At 45.8% G+C, this 13191-nt stretch overlaps 2 protein-coding genes across 7 annotated transcripts in view; one reads left to right on the top strand and one right to left on the bottom strand.

Annotated features, from left to right (window-relative positions):
- The window catches only part of dock6 (dedicator of cytokinesis 6), a 49971-nt gene that overhangs the window by 17907 nt on the left and 18873 nt on the right, over positions 1–13191 (bottom strand). Inside the window, exons 15-27 of one of the 6 annotated variants that reach the window (XM_072676552.1) lie at positions 8845–8962; positions 8033–8103; positions 7786–7924; positions 7452–7553; positions 6200–6286; positions 5890–6121; positions 5342–5506; positions 4956–5128; positions 4031–4132; positions 1694–1783; positions 1311–1406; positions 337–477; positions 44–157 (exon numbers count right to left, since the gene is read on the bottom strand). In XM_072676552.1, coding sequence (XP_072532653.1) covers positions 44–157; positions 337–477; positions 1311–1406; positions 1694–1783; positions 4031–4132; positions 4956–5128; positions 5342–5506; positions 5890–6121; positions 6200–6286; positions 7452–7553; positions 7786–7924; positions 8033–8103; positions 8845–8962 — 1630 coding nt within the window. Of the gene's footprint in view, positions 1–43; positions 158–336; positions 478–1310; positions 1407–1693; positions 1784–3646; positions 4133–4955; positions 5129–5341; positions 5507–5889; positions 6122–6199; positions 6287–7451; positions 7554–7785; positions 7925–8032; positions 8104–8844; positions 8963–13191 lie in introns of those variants that run through there. The other 5 variants (XM_072676547.1, XM_072676548.1, XM_072676549.1 and 2 more) reach the window with 5 other exon arrangements.
- angptl8 (angiopoietin like 8) lies at positions 11116–12765 on the top strand. The gene is made up of 3 exons (XM_072674376.1): positions 11116–11406; positions 12071–12220; positions 12520–12765. The coding sequence occupies exons 1-3, from the start codon at positions 11116–11118 to the stop codon at positions 12763–12765; spliced, it is 687 nt and encodes a 228-aa protein (XP_072530477.1).

The raw sequence follows: 13191 nt of genomic DNA, 5'->3' as shown, positions 1-13191 counted from the left end.
CAAGCCTAACAGAGCCTGTAGGGCGGCGTGTGTTTACCCAGACCTGTTTATAGTAAGTGCGGATGAGGTTGAACACAAAGCCTCGGTCCATGAGAGAAAGCAGGTCATTGAGGAAGAAGGCCAGACTGCTGTTTAATCTCTCCACAAGCTCGACATCCTGAAACACACGCACACACACGTGCACGCACACACACACACACACACACACACACACACACACACACACACACACACACACAGACAGAGTGGTGAGTGTTACACCTGTTCATTCAGCTGAGCTAAGAACACACCTGGTCTGGATTGGAGCAGAGCAGAAGCGGCTCTAGAGGCGTTCACCTTGTGGTATCTGCTGGCGATGTCTGCGCTGATGGCACACACCAGAGCCGCAATGTCGTCCACAAAGCGGTCAGGGAAACGCTGGCGTCTCGGCATGTCCAGTCGGGAGGTGAGGAACAGGTGATGGGCCATGCTCTTCACCTGAGAGAGAGAGAGAGAGAGAGAGAGAGAGAGAGAGAGAGAGAGAGAGAGAGAGAGAGATATATAGAGAGATATTCAGACATCTAACACCTACAGTAAAGACCAATCAGATGAGGAAGAGCAGAGTGTGAAATGATACAGTTCTCAAACATCACTTTTACAGGACTTAACTTTCAGTGGAAGTGAAAGTGTGTACAGAACACCAATCAGCCATAACATTAAAACCTGGTGAAGTGAAGAACACTGATCTGGTTCCAGTGTCTCCTGTCATGGGGAGGATTAATTAGGCAGTTCAGAAATAATAGCTCCGGGACTGGTTATTACCCAGTAACACGAATCAGAACCAGTTTAAACTGGTCCAAACAACTGAAGTAGTGTGTTCATACTGAAGATTAGGGCTGAATCACAAACTGGCCGTACACGAGCAGGGAGCAGCCTCCTTTCACCCGTTTCTCAGTGTTTAAGCACTCCAGCAGCACTGCAGTGTCTGATCCACTTGTACCAGCAGCCCAGCATACACCAACACGCTCGCCACCACCCTGTCAGTCAGTGTCACTACAGTGCTGAGAATGACCCCCCACCCAAATACTACAGTCTGCTCTGTGGTGGTCAGTCCTGAGGGGTCCTGACCATTGAACAACAAACAGGGTGAAAGGAGGCTGATAACAGAGTCTGCAGAGGAACAGATGGAGACAGTGTGGAATTGTAGATCTACACAGTGCTCCTGTATGCCCAGTGGAGGGGATATGTTGGGAATGAACTCAGCCCAGTCTAAGGTCTGAGAGGTTGTAAGGAATGATCTTGCTGAACTTGCTGTGTGTAGAAGCCTTTACCATGAGCTGGAAGAAGAACCAGGCCTGCTGCAGCGCTGCCTCCCTCACTGTGCTGGTGCTCACAACCCACTGCAGAGCCAGTTCCTCATGCAGCAACTGAGCAGAGAGAGCAGATATTAACACACACCGAGCCGGGGAATTCAGGTCCAGAAACCCGCCCCAGGACTGTCTGTCTGGACAGCTGGAACAAAGGTGGATTTTTGCTGCCTGGACCTGAATTTCCGATCCAGACCAAATACTAGAACATAATCCATTCCCTCTCACACACACACACACACACACACACACACACACACACACACACACACACATAGTGGTGTGGGAATGAGGAATAATGAGAAGATGAATCAGGATGGAGTGACCTGAAGCAGTGTGTGTTTTACCTTCCTGGCGATGTGTCTAGAAGGTGGTGAGAGGAAGGAGGCGCTCTCGATGAAGGCCGACATGCGGTTAGCACCCCGCTCACTGGCCTGCTGTGGCGGCCATGAGGATGAGGATGAAGATGAGGATGAGGAGAGAGAAAATGAAAAAAATGAGGAAGCATGCTCTGATGAAATCAGGGGTATTCGGACCCTCTGGGAAACAAACTGAAGGGAAATAAAAACTGAAAAGAGAGAAAATGAAATAAGGGGATGATGGGGTTAGGAAGATGAACACGCTGAGTCTCATGACCTGCTGCTAATCAATCTCTCAGAAGTATTCCATGCACATGATCATCCGTTACTGGGATTCGCTCATGTGATTCTGATAAGCAGCTCAAACGAGGAAAGCTCAGAGAAAAGGGTACTGAAAGCAGAAGAGGCAGCACTGAGAGACGGACGAAGAACCGATGACCACACATGGATATTTACATGTCTCACACACACACACACACACACACACAAAATAAATCAGTAGGGGAGGAGCAGAGAGGACAATGGGTATTTGGGGGACATAAAGTAGACACTCTGCTCCGATACAGAGAAGGATGAACAGGACAGTGGGGTCTGAGACTGCGGAGAGGGCATCATTAGCAGGACAGCGGGTTATAGAGTAGGATTAGTAAATCAGCAGGGGGTGTGATGAGCTCTGGGGATGATGCATTAATAACACAGTGGAGGGTGACGTTGGGGTACATGCTACTAATTGTACATAATACTAAATGTTAAAGCAATACTTTGGCCAAAAATAATATTTCTATGGTTTGCTTCATACCAAAAACACTCCATCCGTCAGGACGTTTCCAGCCTTTAGTGTTGTACTGGAGCTCAACCCTCTGGGGTCAGCAAACGCGCCTCTGCGCCAACTTCGAGGTTTTCTCAGTGTTTCTATAAATATTTTTGTGATAACACAGCACAGAAGTACTGTTCTATCATTTCCTGAATCTGTAGACTCCGCCCTTTCCATTGCAGCTCATCGCCAGATTGCAACTGACTCACTTCAGGAGTTACGAGGCTATGAAGAAGAGTTGAGGAACTCGTCTTCTGCCTCCTGTCGTGTCTAACTGGTGGATTTGTGGTAAATCCACTTCGAGCACCAAAACAGTTCGTCCACATGAGTAAAGGTGTGTTTTCACAGGAAATAGGAAGGATTTCTAAAATCTGACTGTAATTTTTCAGGTTTAGGGTCAGAGTATCTCTTCACTCTGTGCTCTAATTCATGTGGGGTCTCATTCTAGAGAGTCGAGATGATTCTGAACAGTTCAATATGAAACCTGTGGGTTTATCTTAAAGGTGAATTTAAGAAGACATGCAAGTATGCACTCAGACCCCAGAGGGTTAAACTGACCCTCGTCTGAAGCCTGGATTCTGTCCACATGTGTCTGTTTTTATAGATAACAGATTACTGAACCGCTTTATAAGGTTGGGACAAGGGAGTGATTATACACAGGCAGTGTGAAGGACGCTAAGCTTTATTATTAAAAAAGTGTGAAACTAAAGTTTAGACACCAGACTGGTTCTGAGTGATTGATATTAAACTCATTTTACTGATCAATTAGGGGTTAAAAATGTCTTCTGGCTAAAACACTGCTTTACGAGGGTAGTAGGAGAGTAGGGGGTAACATTAGGGTGTAGGGCATTAATAGAGGAGTGGGGGGTAACATTAGGGTGTAGGGCATTAATAGAGGAGTGGGGGTAACATTAGGGTGTAGGGCATTAATAGAGGAGTGGGGGTAACATTAGGGTGTAGGGCAGTAATAGAGGAGTGGGGGTAACATTAGGGTGTAGGGTATTAATAGAGGAGTGGGGTAATATTAGGGTGTAGGGCATTAATAGAGGAGTGGGGGTAATATTAGGGTGTGGGGTATTAATAGAGGAGTGGGGGTAACATTAGGGTGTAGGGTATTAATAGAGGAGTGGGGTAACATTAGGGTGTAGGGTATTAATAGAGGAGTGGGGGTAACATTAGGGTGTAGGGTATTAATAGAGGAGTGGGGTAATATTAGGGTGTAGGGTATTAATAGAGGAGTGGGGTAACATTAGGGTGTAGGGCATTAATAGAGGAGTGGGGGTAACATTAGGGTGTAGGGCATTAATAGAGGAGTGGGGGTAACATTAGGGTGTAGGGCATTAATAGAGGAGTGGGGGTAATATTAGGGTGTGGGGTATTAATAGAGGAGTGGGGGTAACATTAGGGTGTAGGGCATTAATAGAGGGGTAATATTGGGATGTAGGGTATTAACAGAGGAGTGGGGGTAATACTGGGGCACAGGGTATTAATAGGAGGGTGAGATTCAGCACCTGCTTGAGCTCACAGCTGGAGTTGGGGTTCCGTCGGAGAACAGCTCTGGAGCCCCCAGGAGCATAAGCAGAGTTTACCCAGGAATGAGAGCGGTCTATTCCCTGCTCATCCACAGACACACACACACACACACACACACACACACACACACACAGAGCGACACAGGAGAGGGCACGGTCAGCAGGGCACTGATAAGGAAGGGCGGGACGAGGCTGAAATTGGACTGATGGGGAGTCATTTGGGAGGGGCATGGTCAAGAGGGAAAAGGAGGAGCAGAGACAATAAAGCTCGGCAGGAACTGTCCTCAGCGGAGCGGAGTGGACCACGGTCCCGCACAGGAAGCAGCTCAACCACAGGCATGCACTTCTACCTCCAGCAGCCAGCGCAGGAAGAGACTGCTCCCTCCATCCCACGTAAACAGGAAAAGCAGCAGGAGGGCTGGAGCTGCAGAGTGGTCTTTCTACAGGAAAAAGCTATACAGCATAAAGTCTTCACACCGACTACCTGTTAGCTCTCATCCTGACTATCACGCTTTCATTAGTTTATGAGCATCCTGCTGAAACTGCCGCTCATAAATCCTTTCAGTTCATGAACCAGAGAGATCCTCAGACCCTCCGGTTCCTCTCCTTCAGCTGTTCCTCAAAGCAGGACAAAACCTTTGGTGCTGCTTTAGGCCTTCCTGTAGAGCTGATGTAGAAATTCCATTTATCTTATTAATATTTTCCATTTTACTTTGTATAATTTTCTGTTTCTGTTATTATTTTGCGATCCATCTTCATGTCAATGCTGTAAAGAACACTGATTGGTTTCATTTGTCTGAAATAAGAATCATTTGGGCAATGATGAGGAGAGATTTGGGAGGCGGTGTCTTTGAACTGTTGCTTATTAAGGGATTAATTAGAGAGGATGGAAGGAGGGACCCACCTTGCTTCCAATGATCCTTTGCACCTCCTCGTCTGGAGAGGCGGGTGTGGAGGCTAGATCGGGGTTGGAGTTGCTGATGCTCTTGGAGCGGGACAGGTGCAGACTGCTGGGACGGGCTGTTGCTCGTGATAACGTGGCATACTGGATAGGAAGCTCATAGGCAGGTCCGCCCACTGAGCGGTAAAGGAGAGGTTAACAGCTTCTGCCTCAAACAGGAGGTCCAGCACTTTACTCAGCGGAGAACACTGTGCATGTGTATTTTTATCTTCAATAGAAACATAAAACTGGTCTAAAACTTAAGCTAAAGGCACAGGTAAGGTTTTAGACCAGCATGGCTGGCTGCCCCCCCCCCCCCAAATCATTGTTTTGCAATGAGATGAGCTCACCAGTTGGGGGCGACGTAGGCTCCGTGGTGGGCAGATGGAAGCAGTAGTGAATGTATGAGGCCAGAAGACTGTTGCGGCCATGCTGGTCCTGATTCCCCTCTAGATTCTTATGGATCTGGTTGACCAAGAGAGCCATCGCCTCAAAGGCAGCCCGGCCCAAGTTGACTGTAATTGGAGACGGAGAGAAGATATACAGGATTTAGGCAGAAGGAGAGAGTGAGGGGAACCGCAGTTTATATGTGGACCAATTTAGCCCAAAGGGTATTTCTATGGCTAATACCAAGGTTAATTTATACATTTACTGATATTTCATAAAATAGGTGAGAAACAAAAGGCCAACACATCTCATCAGAACAGACAGCTGAACATAAATCCAGTAAAAAGGAGAAACAAGAGCTTCTCATTCTGAAGAAAGTAGTGAGATCTACCTTCTGTAGGAGTGATATTATTAGTGTTTATTCTGATATCAGTGATTTACTGAGCAGAGAAGACCACTAACCAGTGAATCAAGATTTACTGAACTGAAAGAGACACTGTGAGACACGCACCGATCTGGCCAGCTATGACAGGAGGGTGGACGATAAGGAGGATAAGCTTGTTCAGCAGCTGGTGAAGGAACCGCACACAGGTATCCAGCAGTGCTCCCTTCAGGGCCGCCATGCTGGCCTTCAGTTCAGCCTCCACGTTGGCCTCAGTGATGATCACATCCTTCAGTCGGAACGGGAAGGAGTATTCCTCCAGCACATACACCAGGGTGAAGAACTTATCCAGATGGGGATCCTTCACACACATTGAACAGCAGTTAGGATGCTGTATCCAGCACATTCAGTTCCTTAATGAACACACTTACGCAGTTACCTGTGTGTGAACGGAGGAGGCAGCGGTCACTTCTACGTTGAACACGCCTTTGTGATTGTCCACCCACTTCATTCCTGGTAGCTGCACCTAAAACAAACATCCAGAGAAATGAAGCCCCACATCATCGCTTTACCGTTAACAAATAAACAGTTCCATCACGCCTAATCCACCTCGGGAAGGACTTCCTAATAAAAGCCTGATTCCATTTAGATTTACAGCCTTTACCTGCCGCTCTGATCCAGAGCTCCTACAGGTGAGTCATGTTCCACAGGTAGGAGAATCTAGAGTTAGGAGTACCCAAGAACCCTTACTGGTGTGGAGTGGTGAAACAGTCTGGCCAGAGAACTGAACCCTAGTCTGCCACAGGGTTAGCAGTATTGATACCCACTACACTACACTATACTACTCCAACTGATTACCTGGATCTGGGGTCGGATTCATAAAAGTGTCTCAAGAAAGAAAAGCTTTAGTGATTTTTACTGTAAATTTATACTTTAATATGCTTTTATTCTAAGAACAGTTGGCTTTCTAAAATATATACATTCTTAAATATCTACTTAACCTTCAGCTGACCTCACACTGCTCTCAGACTGTGAGGTCAGAGGTTCGACCTTGAAACTGATCAGTTTAAATAGCTGAGTCACAGAATTCACGTCTAATTACTAGTGGAGAGTCATCTTAAAGATCCTACATCTGCGTCACACCACAGTTCTCATATTTCCCAAGGAGGATCGTTTCCCTGTGGGTTGCTTCCTCCATCCTCACGTCCAGACCTTATTTACTGAATTTACTGAAAGATGTTAAATGCAGCATAAACGGCTACATTAGACTGTCTAAGAAATCCTAAATAAAGAATTTCTTAAGAGAATATTTAGACACAACTAAACTTCTTACGTTTTTTAGGAGAACTGCATGTCAGGTTTTTTTTCATGAACGTTTGAGTTTTTATCTGCAGATACTTTGTAAGGGAGGAGCTTCAGGTGGCTCCGAGGTCTAAAGCACTGGCACCATGACCTGGGGGTCGCATCACATCCTGAATCAGGCTGCTTTGACATCAGAGACCAGAGTCCAGCTTTGCATTTATCGGTGGCAATGTTTCTCCACACCCTGCTAGTGTCCGGGGCTAGTGTCGGGGGGCTAGTGTCTTAAAATTGTGAATTGAGCTCCAGGTGGAATTAAAGAAAGTTACTGAGTGTGATTCTCGTGAAACTCGTGCTTTAAGCAGGAGAACAGATTTGTATGTACGTCTTACGTCAGGAGTGAGCACAGAGTAGCTGGGTGGAGGTTTCTCCACAGACACGGGCAGGCTGAAGGTTCCTGTACGCAGACGACCATGCTGCATCAGAGGAATCCACTGTGGAGAGCAACACACTCTTATTAACTCTCTCTCTCTCACACACACACACACACACACACACACACACACACACACACACACTTTTTCAAAATGCTTACAGGAGGAGTGCTAGGGTTGGAATGAGGAGTAAGTAAATCTAGAGAAATGAGGAAGGTAGAGCTGAGCAGTGGGGTCTCGGGCGTGAGCAAGGGTCTGCAGCGATGCGGCTGCAATGGGGGATGACACTCACAGTGTAGCCTACAGGCGTCTCCAGCGGTGTGTTCTGTTTGGGCTGGCAGCTGATATGGTAAAACGTGAAGAGTAGATGGTGGTTGTCGGTTAAGTTGGCAGGAATCTTCATCTTCACTTCCTCATAGAACTCAGGAGACCTAGGAGAGGATGAGTGAGAGAGAGAGAGACACACAGATGTGTGAGAAATAAAATCATACACAGCTTATGAATAATGAATGACCTGCCTGCGGGTAAGGCACTCTTACTTGTCATGGTAGATGACAGGTGTATACGCCTCCTTGAAAAACTCTGCACAGCTGGATTTCCCAAAGATGACCTAACAAGAGACACAAAATCTAGAGTTAATGAACTAGCTCTTAAATGCCACTAGGGGGCACCCATGGGTTACAACTTTTACAACACCAGGGTGTTTCCCCTTAAAAACCAGTTTGCACTAGTGAACATGGAGTGAGATTAGTCTTTCATCATAACATAGACATTAAAAAGAGGATTACACAAACATCAGTAATAGTGTGTCTACAGTTAATTAGGTAATCAATACCTTCATTTACTCACATTTATAAACTTTAGAAATGAGTAAATTAGATTAGTAAGAAGCACAACGCTTTATTGAGCAAACAGCTAAATCCTCAAAAACATCTGATGATCTCAAATTTTCTTCAAACAACTAAGCTTTAAAAAGAGCTACTTTTAATTAAATCATTTAAATTAAAAAGACATCCCCAGTATTTTCACCAGCATTTTCACCTTAAATCCGTCATTCCCACTCCGGGCCGGAGCGCTGCTGCTACTGCACTATGGAGCTTTGGTGGAGCTGTAGGAGGAGAACCTCTCTCCAGAACTGTGGGCGGAGGTGGTAGAGTAATACTACAGGAATTTACACTAATATGACTCTATGGGTTCCACAGCGTTACACAGCAGTTCTGGAGAGAGGTTCTCCTCCTGCAGCTCCAAGCTGCTGATTGAAGGTGGAACTGATACAGGATGATGGTTTAAGATTCAGCAGGTGTGTGCGTGTGTGTGTGCGCGTGTGTGTGTGTGTGTGGTGTACACTCACGGGCATAGCCTGGCTGGGGTCCTCTCCAGCCATGAACTGCACCTTCACAGCGATGTTGCGTACGGAGCCTTGTCTGCTGCTGAAGTTCAGAATCTGAGGATAGATGTAGAGCAGGTTCCTACAGAGACAGAAAACAGGGGGTTATAGTGTATAGTCATATAAGCGCTGTCAACAGCATAGAACAGTGTTTCACAATTAACCCTACACATAACCATGTCTTCAGCCACACACACACACACTAAAGGTTAAGGTTTATGGTCACATTTCAGAACTGTACACACTGAGGTCAGTGGTGAGGCTCTACAGCAGGACAGCACCAACATACTGAACTAGATTTACTGAATAAAAGTGTTTACTGTAGAAGCTCCAGATCTCATCAGAACAGAAATCCAGTAAAAAGGAGAAACAAGAGCTTCTCATCCTGAAGAAAGTCATCTATTGGTTGGGAGAGTGGGTTGGAGTCTCTACTAAACTCATGTAGCTGATGTTCATGTTCCATGTGTGGACCTTAAGCTCTAAAGACTCTGAATTCATGTTTTCTGTGATGTCTCAAAAACAACAAAACAACAACAACAACATGTGTGTTTTTTTGTTTTTGTTTTTTTTAAACAATGCACAGTAGGGGGCAGCCAATCAGGGTTGAAAAATTATTGAACCAAAAAAAGAAAAAAAAAAAAAGTTAAATGATTAAACGTAACTTAAATTAAATTAACTCAAGAAACAAATTTATTTTACAGATATTTTACAGACAACCTGAGCAGCTTCACACAAATCCAGACCACCATGAAGGAGGTAAGCCCTTGGGAGGAACCAAGACTCACAGGGGGACCTGACCCATCCTCCCCTGATCAGAACTATTTATGAAGGATTAATAAATGGTAAATCATGGTAAACCACTCAGCTCTGTTTTCAGGTTAAAGACATTATGGAGGGTCACACTGCAGTCAGCGCAGACAGACCCATCAGACCTCCAGTGTGTTCTTTAGATTCTAAACAGCTACTTCACTCAACAGCACTCTGATCCAGCTCAGACCCCGATCCGTCTGAGCAGGGCAGCGTTAGGTGCAGAAGTGGTGTGAAGGAAAATGAAAAAGAAAGATGATCAAATGGACCCCGAACTTACCCAAACATCAAAGAACAGCCCGACACATATCCACGGGTGACGTCGACGTGTACAAGGGCATTAGATCGTGGCTGTGCTATTTTGGGAAAGACTCAAAGGCAAGGCTGATGATGAAACGAGCATGAAAGAGCGCGACCTTAAAACTTTTAACTTTCGGCTAAAGCAAACAGTGAGCAGGTGATTGCAGCATGAACACTCTCGCTGTCCCCCTTCCCTCGCTCTCGCGCCCTCCCCATCCACTGGAGGACTCCATACACACTCTTTACAAAGCTTACAACCAAAAAGCCAGAAGCCTTTCTGCAGGACCGGCTGAAACACCTCTGTATGGACTGAATTCACTGAGTGAACCGAACCGACTTGACCCGACTCGACCCGACCACAGTCATAAACATAAAGGTGCTGCAAATGGTTCTTTGAGTGATGCCCCAGGAGAACCACTGTGTTCCAAAATGTTTGTAACACATATGAATATAGAGATTCTTTACATCAAGCTGCAGTATCTATAGACTGTTACCAGCTGAGAGTTTTATAACTGCTACATTAATAAACACTTCAGTTCATTAAACCCTAACCATTCAGAATGCAACTCCTATAATAATAAACGTTATTATTATTAATAATAATAATAATTATTATTATTATTATTAACAGTAGCAGTTCGTAATAATTAACTGTTCGTTTATTGCATAAACACCAACAGAAGTTGTAAAGTGTATTAGCTATATTAGATTTATTAGCTTATTTTGTATCAAACAACTAAATAAATAAATAAAATATTATTCTGTATATTTATTATAAGTATTTCATTAGAGAGAATGTGGCGTGAGCCGGACTGAGTGCTGGCAGGTGTGTCAGAGCTTTGACCTTTACCTGCCCTACAAGGCAAGGTCAAACTCAAACACACACACATTCTGCTCCTGTGATTGGCCCTCAGCTCAGCTCAACACTCACAATAGGGGGTATAAGAGCTGCTATGGGCAGCGTAGGCCAGTTAGAGGCAGCTAAAGGGCTTCCAGAGAGCGAAGAGGAGACAGATCCTCCACAGCTTCGCATGAACGCCTCAAATCCTTAGTCAACACACCTGTTGTGCTCCTACTGCTCAGTCAAGAACCTGACAGAACCTACAGAACCGACCAAGAACGCTAGAGATGTGGACCATCCTGTGTATGTGTGTGTGGGTGTGTGGGGTGTCCTCCTCCCCACTGAGGACACCGAGAGAGGCCAGCCTGGCTAAAGCCGACGAGGTGAACGTGCTGATGTACGGCGTGCTGCAGTTCAGCGAGTCTCTGCACCACATGTACCAGAGCACAGAGGCCAGACTGGCCCGAGTTGCACGAGCCATCCGCCAGACAGAGAACGTGGTGCAGCGTCTGGGTCAGGACACGGAGCAGGCCATCCACGCCGACAGCCAGATCAAGGAGGGGCTCAACCTTATCAAGGTGAGGACACCTCACTGTACAGAAGGGCTGCGTGATTTTGTAAAAAAAACAGTGATATGTATTCATATTTCGCCAGAAGTCAATGATTCAACATGTCCTTTAAAGACAAAAGTATTGGGACACCTGCTCATTTACTGTTTTTCTGAAATTAAGAGTATGAAAGAGTAACTGTCTCTACTGTCCAGGAAAGGCTTTGCTGTGAGGATCTCATTGCATTTAGCCACAAGGGCTTTAGTGAGTTCAGGACGTTGGATGATCCTGATTGACAGATTGACAAGCTGCAGTTTCCATTAACTGGGGGTTATATTAAGTATTGTAGAGGAAAGACTGTGTAGTGTGAGAGCCTTCTGAAACAAGCATGATCTCCAGGACCAGGGCTGGACACCCGTAGGTAGGTAGGCAGCAGGTCAGAGAGATACTGGCTGTTTGACCAGTGTTTGAACTGTGATAAGCGTTTAGGAGGCCACACTGAGGCAGGAGGGTCAATGTTCTTACACTGACCTGCGTGTTACAGGTCACAGGACCCACAGCTATGAACCAGAATGACTGTCTCACACACACTGTAGAGCAGGTCACGAACATCCAGCGTGGAAGCAGCAAAGCAGCAGCAGGTAGCTCTAACCTGGAACCCGGGACTGAACAGCTGTTCTGCTCTGTTTTGCAGGCCCAGATGGAGGTCCTGCAGGCCCAGGCTCAACACAACAAGGGACTGGTCAACAGGGTGGAGCAAGAAGACACAGAGCTGAAGCAGAAGTTGACCAACCTGGAGGAGAACCTGAGAAGCCTTACCCCCAACAGGATCACAGCACTAAAGGTGTGTAGCCACATCACCACTGACTTCAGTCTAGGGCTGGGAGAGATGGTGCAAATATCACACCGTGGATCCAAAGACATCATCACTATCACCATAATCATCATCACCAGCAGCAGCAGCAGCAGCAGCAGCAGATTTTTATAAATGTCTACAAAAAAGAAATAAAACTAGAGGTACAGGGTTTAGCGAGACACCGACACCAGTTTCAGTTCCTGTGATCTGTCATCCCTCATCTATTTTAGCCATATTATCCACATTCACTGTGTTAGCTTTAGCTAATGCACATCTCCTCATCACAGGAGACAACCCAGTCGCACAGCACCCTTCTGGACAACCTGAGAAGCTGGACACTGCAACACAAACAGCAGCTGGAAAGTCAGAACCAGCAGTTGGCAGATTTACAAAAACAAAAGGTAAGCGTCTCTGTTCTGCACCTGTGTGAGCACCTGTGTGAGCACCTGTGTGAGCACCTGTGTGAGCACCTGTGTGAGCACCTGTGTGAGCACCTGTGTGAGCACCTGTGTGAGCACCTGTGTGAGCAGTAACTGGCAGAACTGGTTAACTCATGTCAATGCTTGCCTCTCTTTTCAGTTGGTGTCATAACACCCGACAGAGTTCCCGTACTTCACCCACAAGGACGCGGCTCTTCATCAACACTCCCAACATTCAACCCAACGCTGACTACAGTACAATTCCACACATTCTTCTAAAAGCAGAAGAATGTAAATAGATGGATCTTCACCTTTGTGCTCATCATACTGTTGCTTTGTGTTAGCCTGGATTATAGTTTATGTTTTCTAACTTATAAATAAATTAAATCTTTTTCTACAATTTTACTAAACTGTGGTTCATTATTTATTATTTACACATGGCTGAAATAAACAACTAGGACCAATCAGCATGCTACACAGTGTCTTGACTAGAATAGGGTAAATAAGACACAGCATTAGCCGTCCTTTACTGCAGGTAGC

Source organism: Salminus brasiliensis, chromosome 3, assembly GCF_030463535.1.
Source record: "Salminus brasiliensis chromosome 3, fSalBra1.hap2, whole genome shotgun sequence".
In the NCBI taxonomy this organism is placed as follows: Eukaryota; Metazoa; Chordata; class Actinopteri; order Characiformes; family Bryconidae; genus Salminus; species Salminus brasiliensis.
The sequence above is the reverse complement of the archived record's forward strand: the minus strand, read 5'-3'. Positions and strand labels throughout refer to the sequence as shown.

Excerpts from the sequence above, each read along its gene's own strand:
- angptl8 (XM_072674376.1), top strand. The coding sequence starts at position 11,116 with ATGTGGACCATCCTGTGTATGTGTGTGTGGGTGTGTGGGGTGTCCTCC. Across the intron at positions 11,407-12,070 it reads AGGGGCTCAACCTTATCAAG|GCCCAGATGGAGGTCCTGCA; the intron begins GTGAGGACACCT and ends TCTGTTTTGCAG. Across the intron at positions 12,221-12,519 it reads ACAGGATCACAGCACTAAAG|GAGACAACCCAGTCGCACAG; the intron begins GTGTGTAGCCAC and ends TCCTCATCACAG.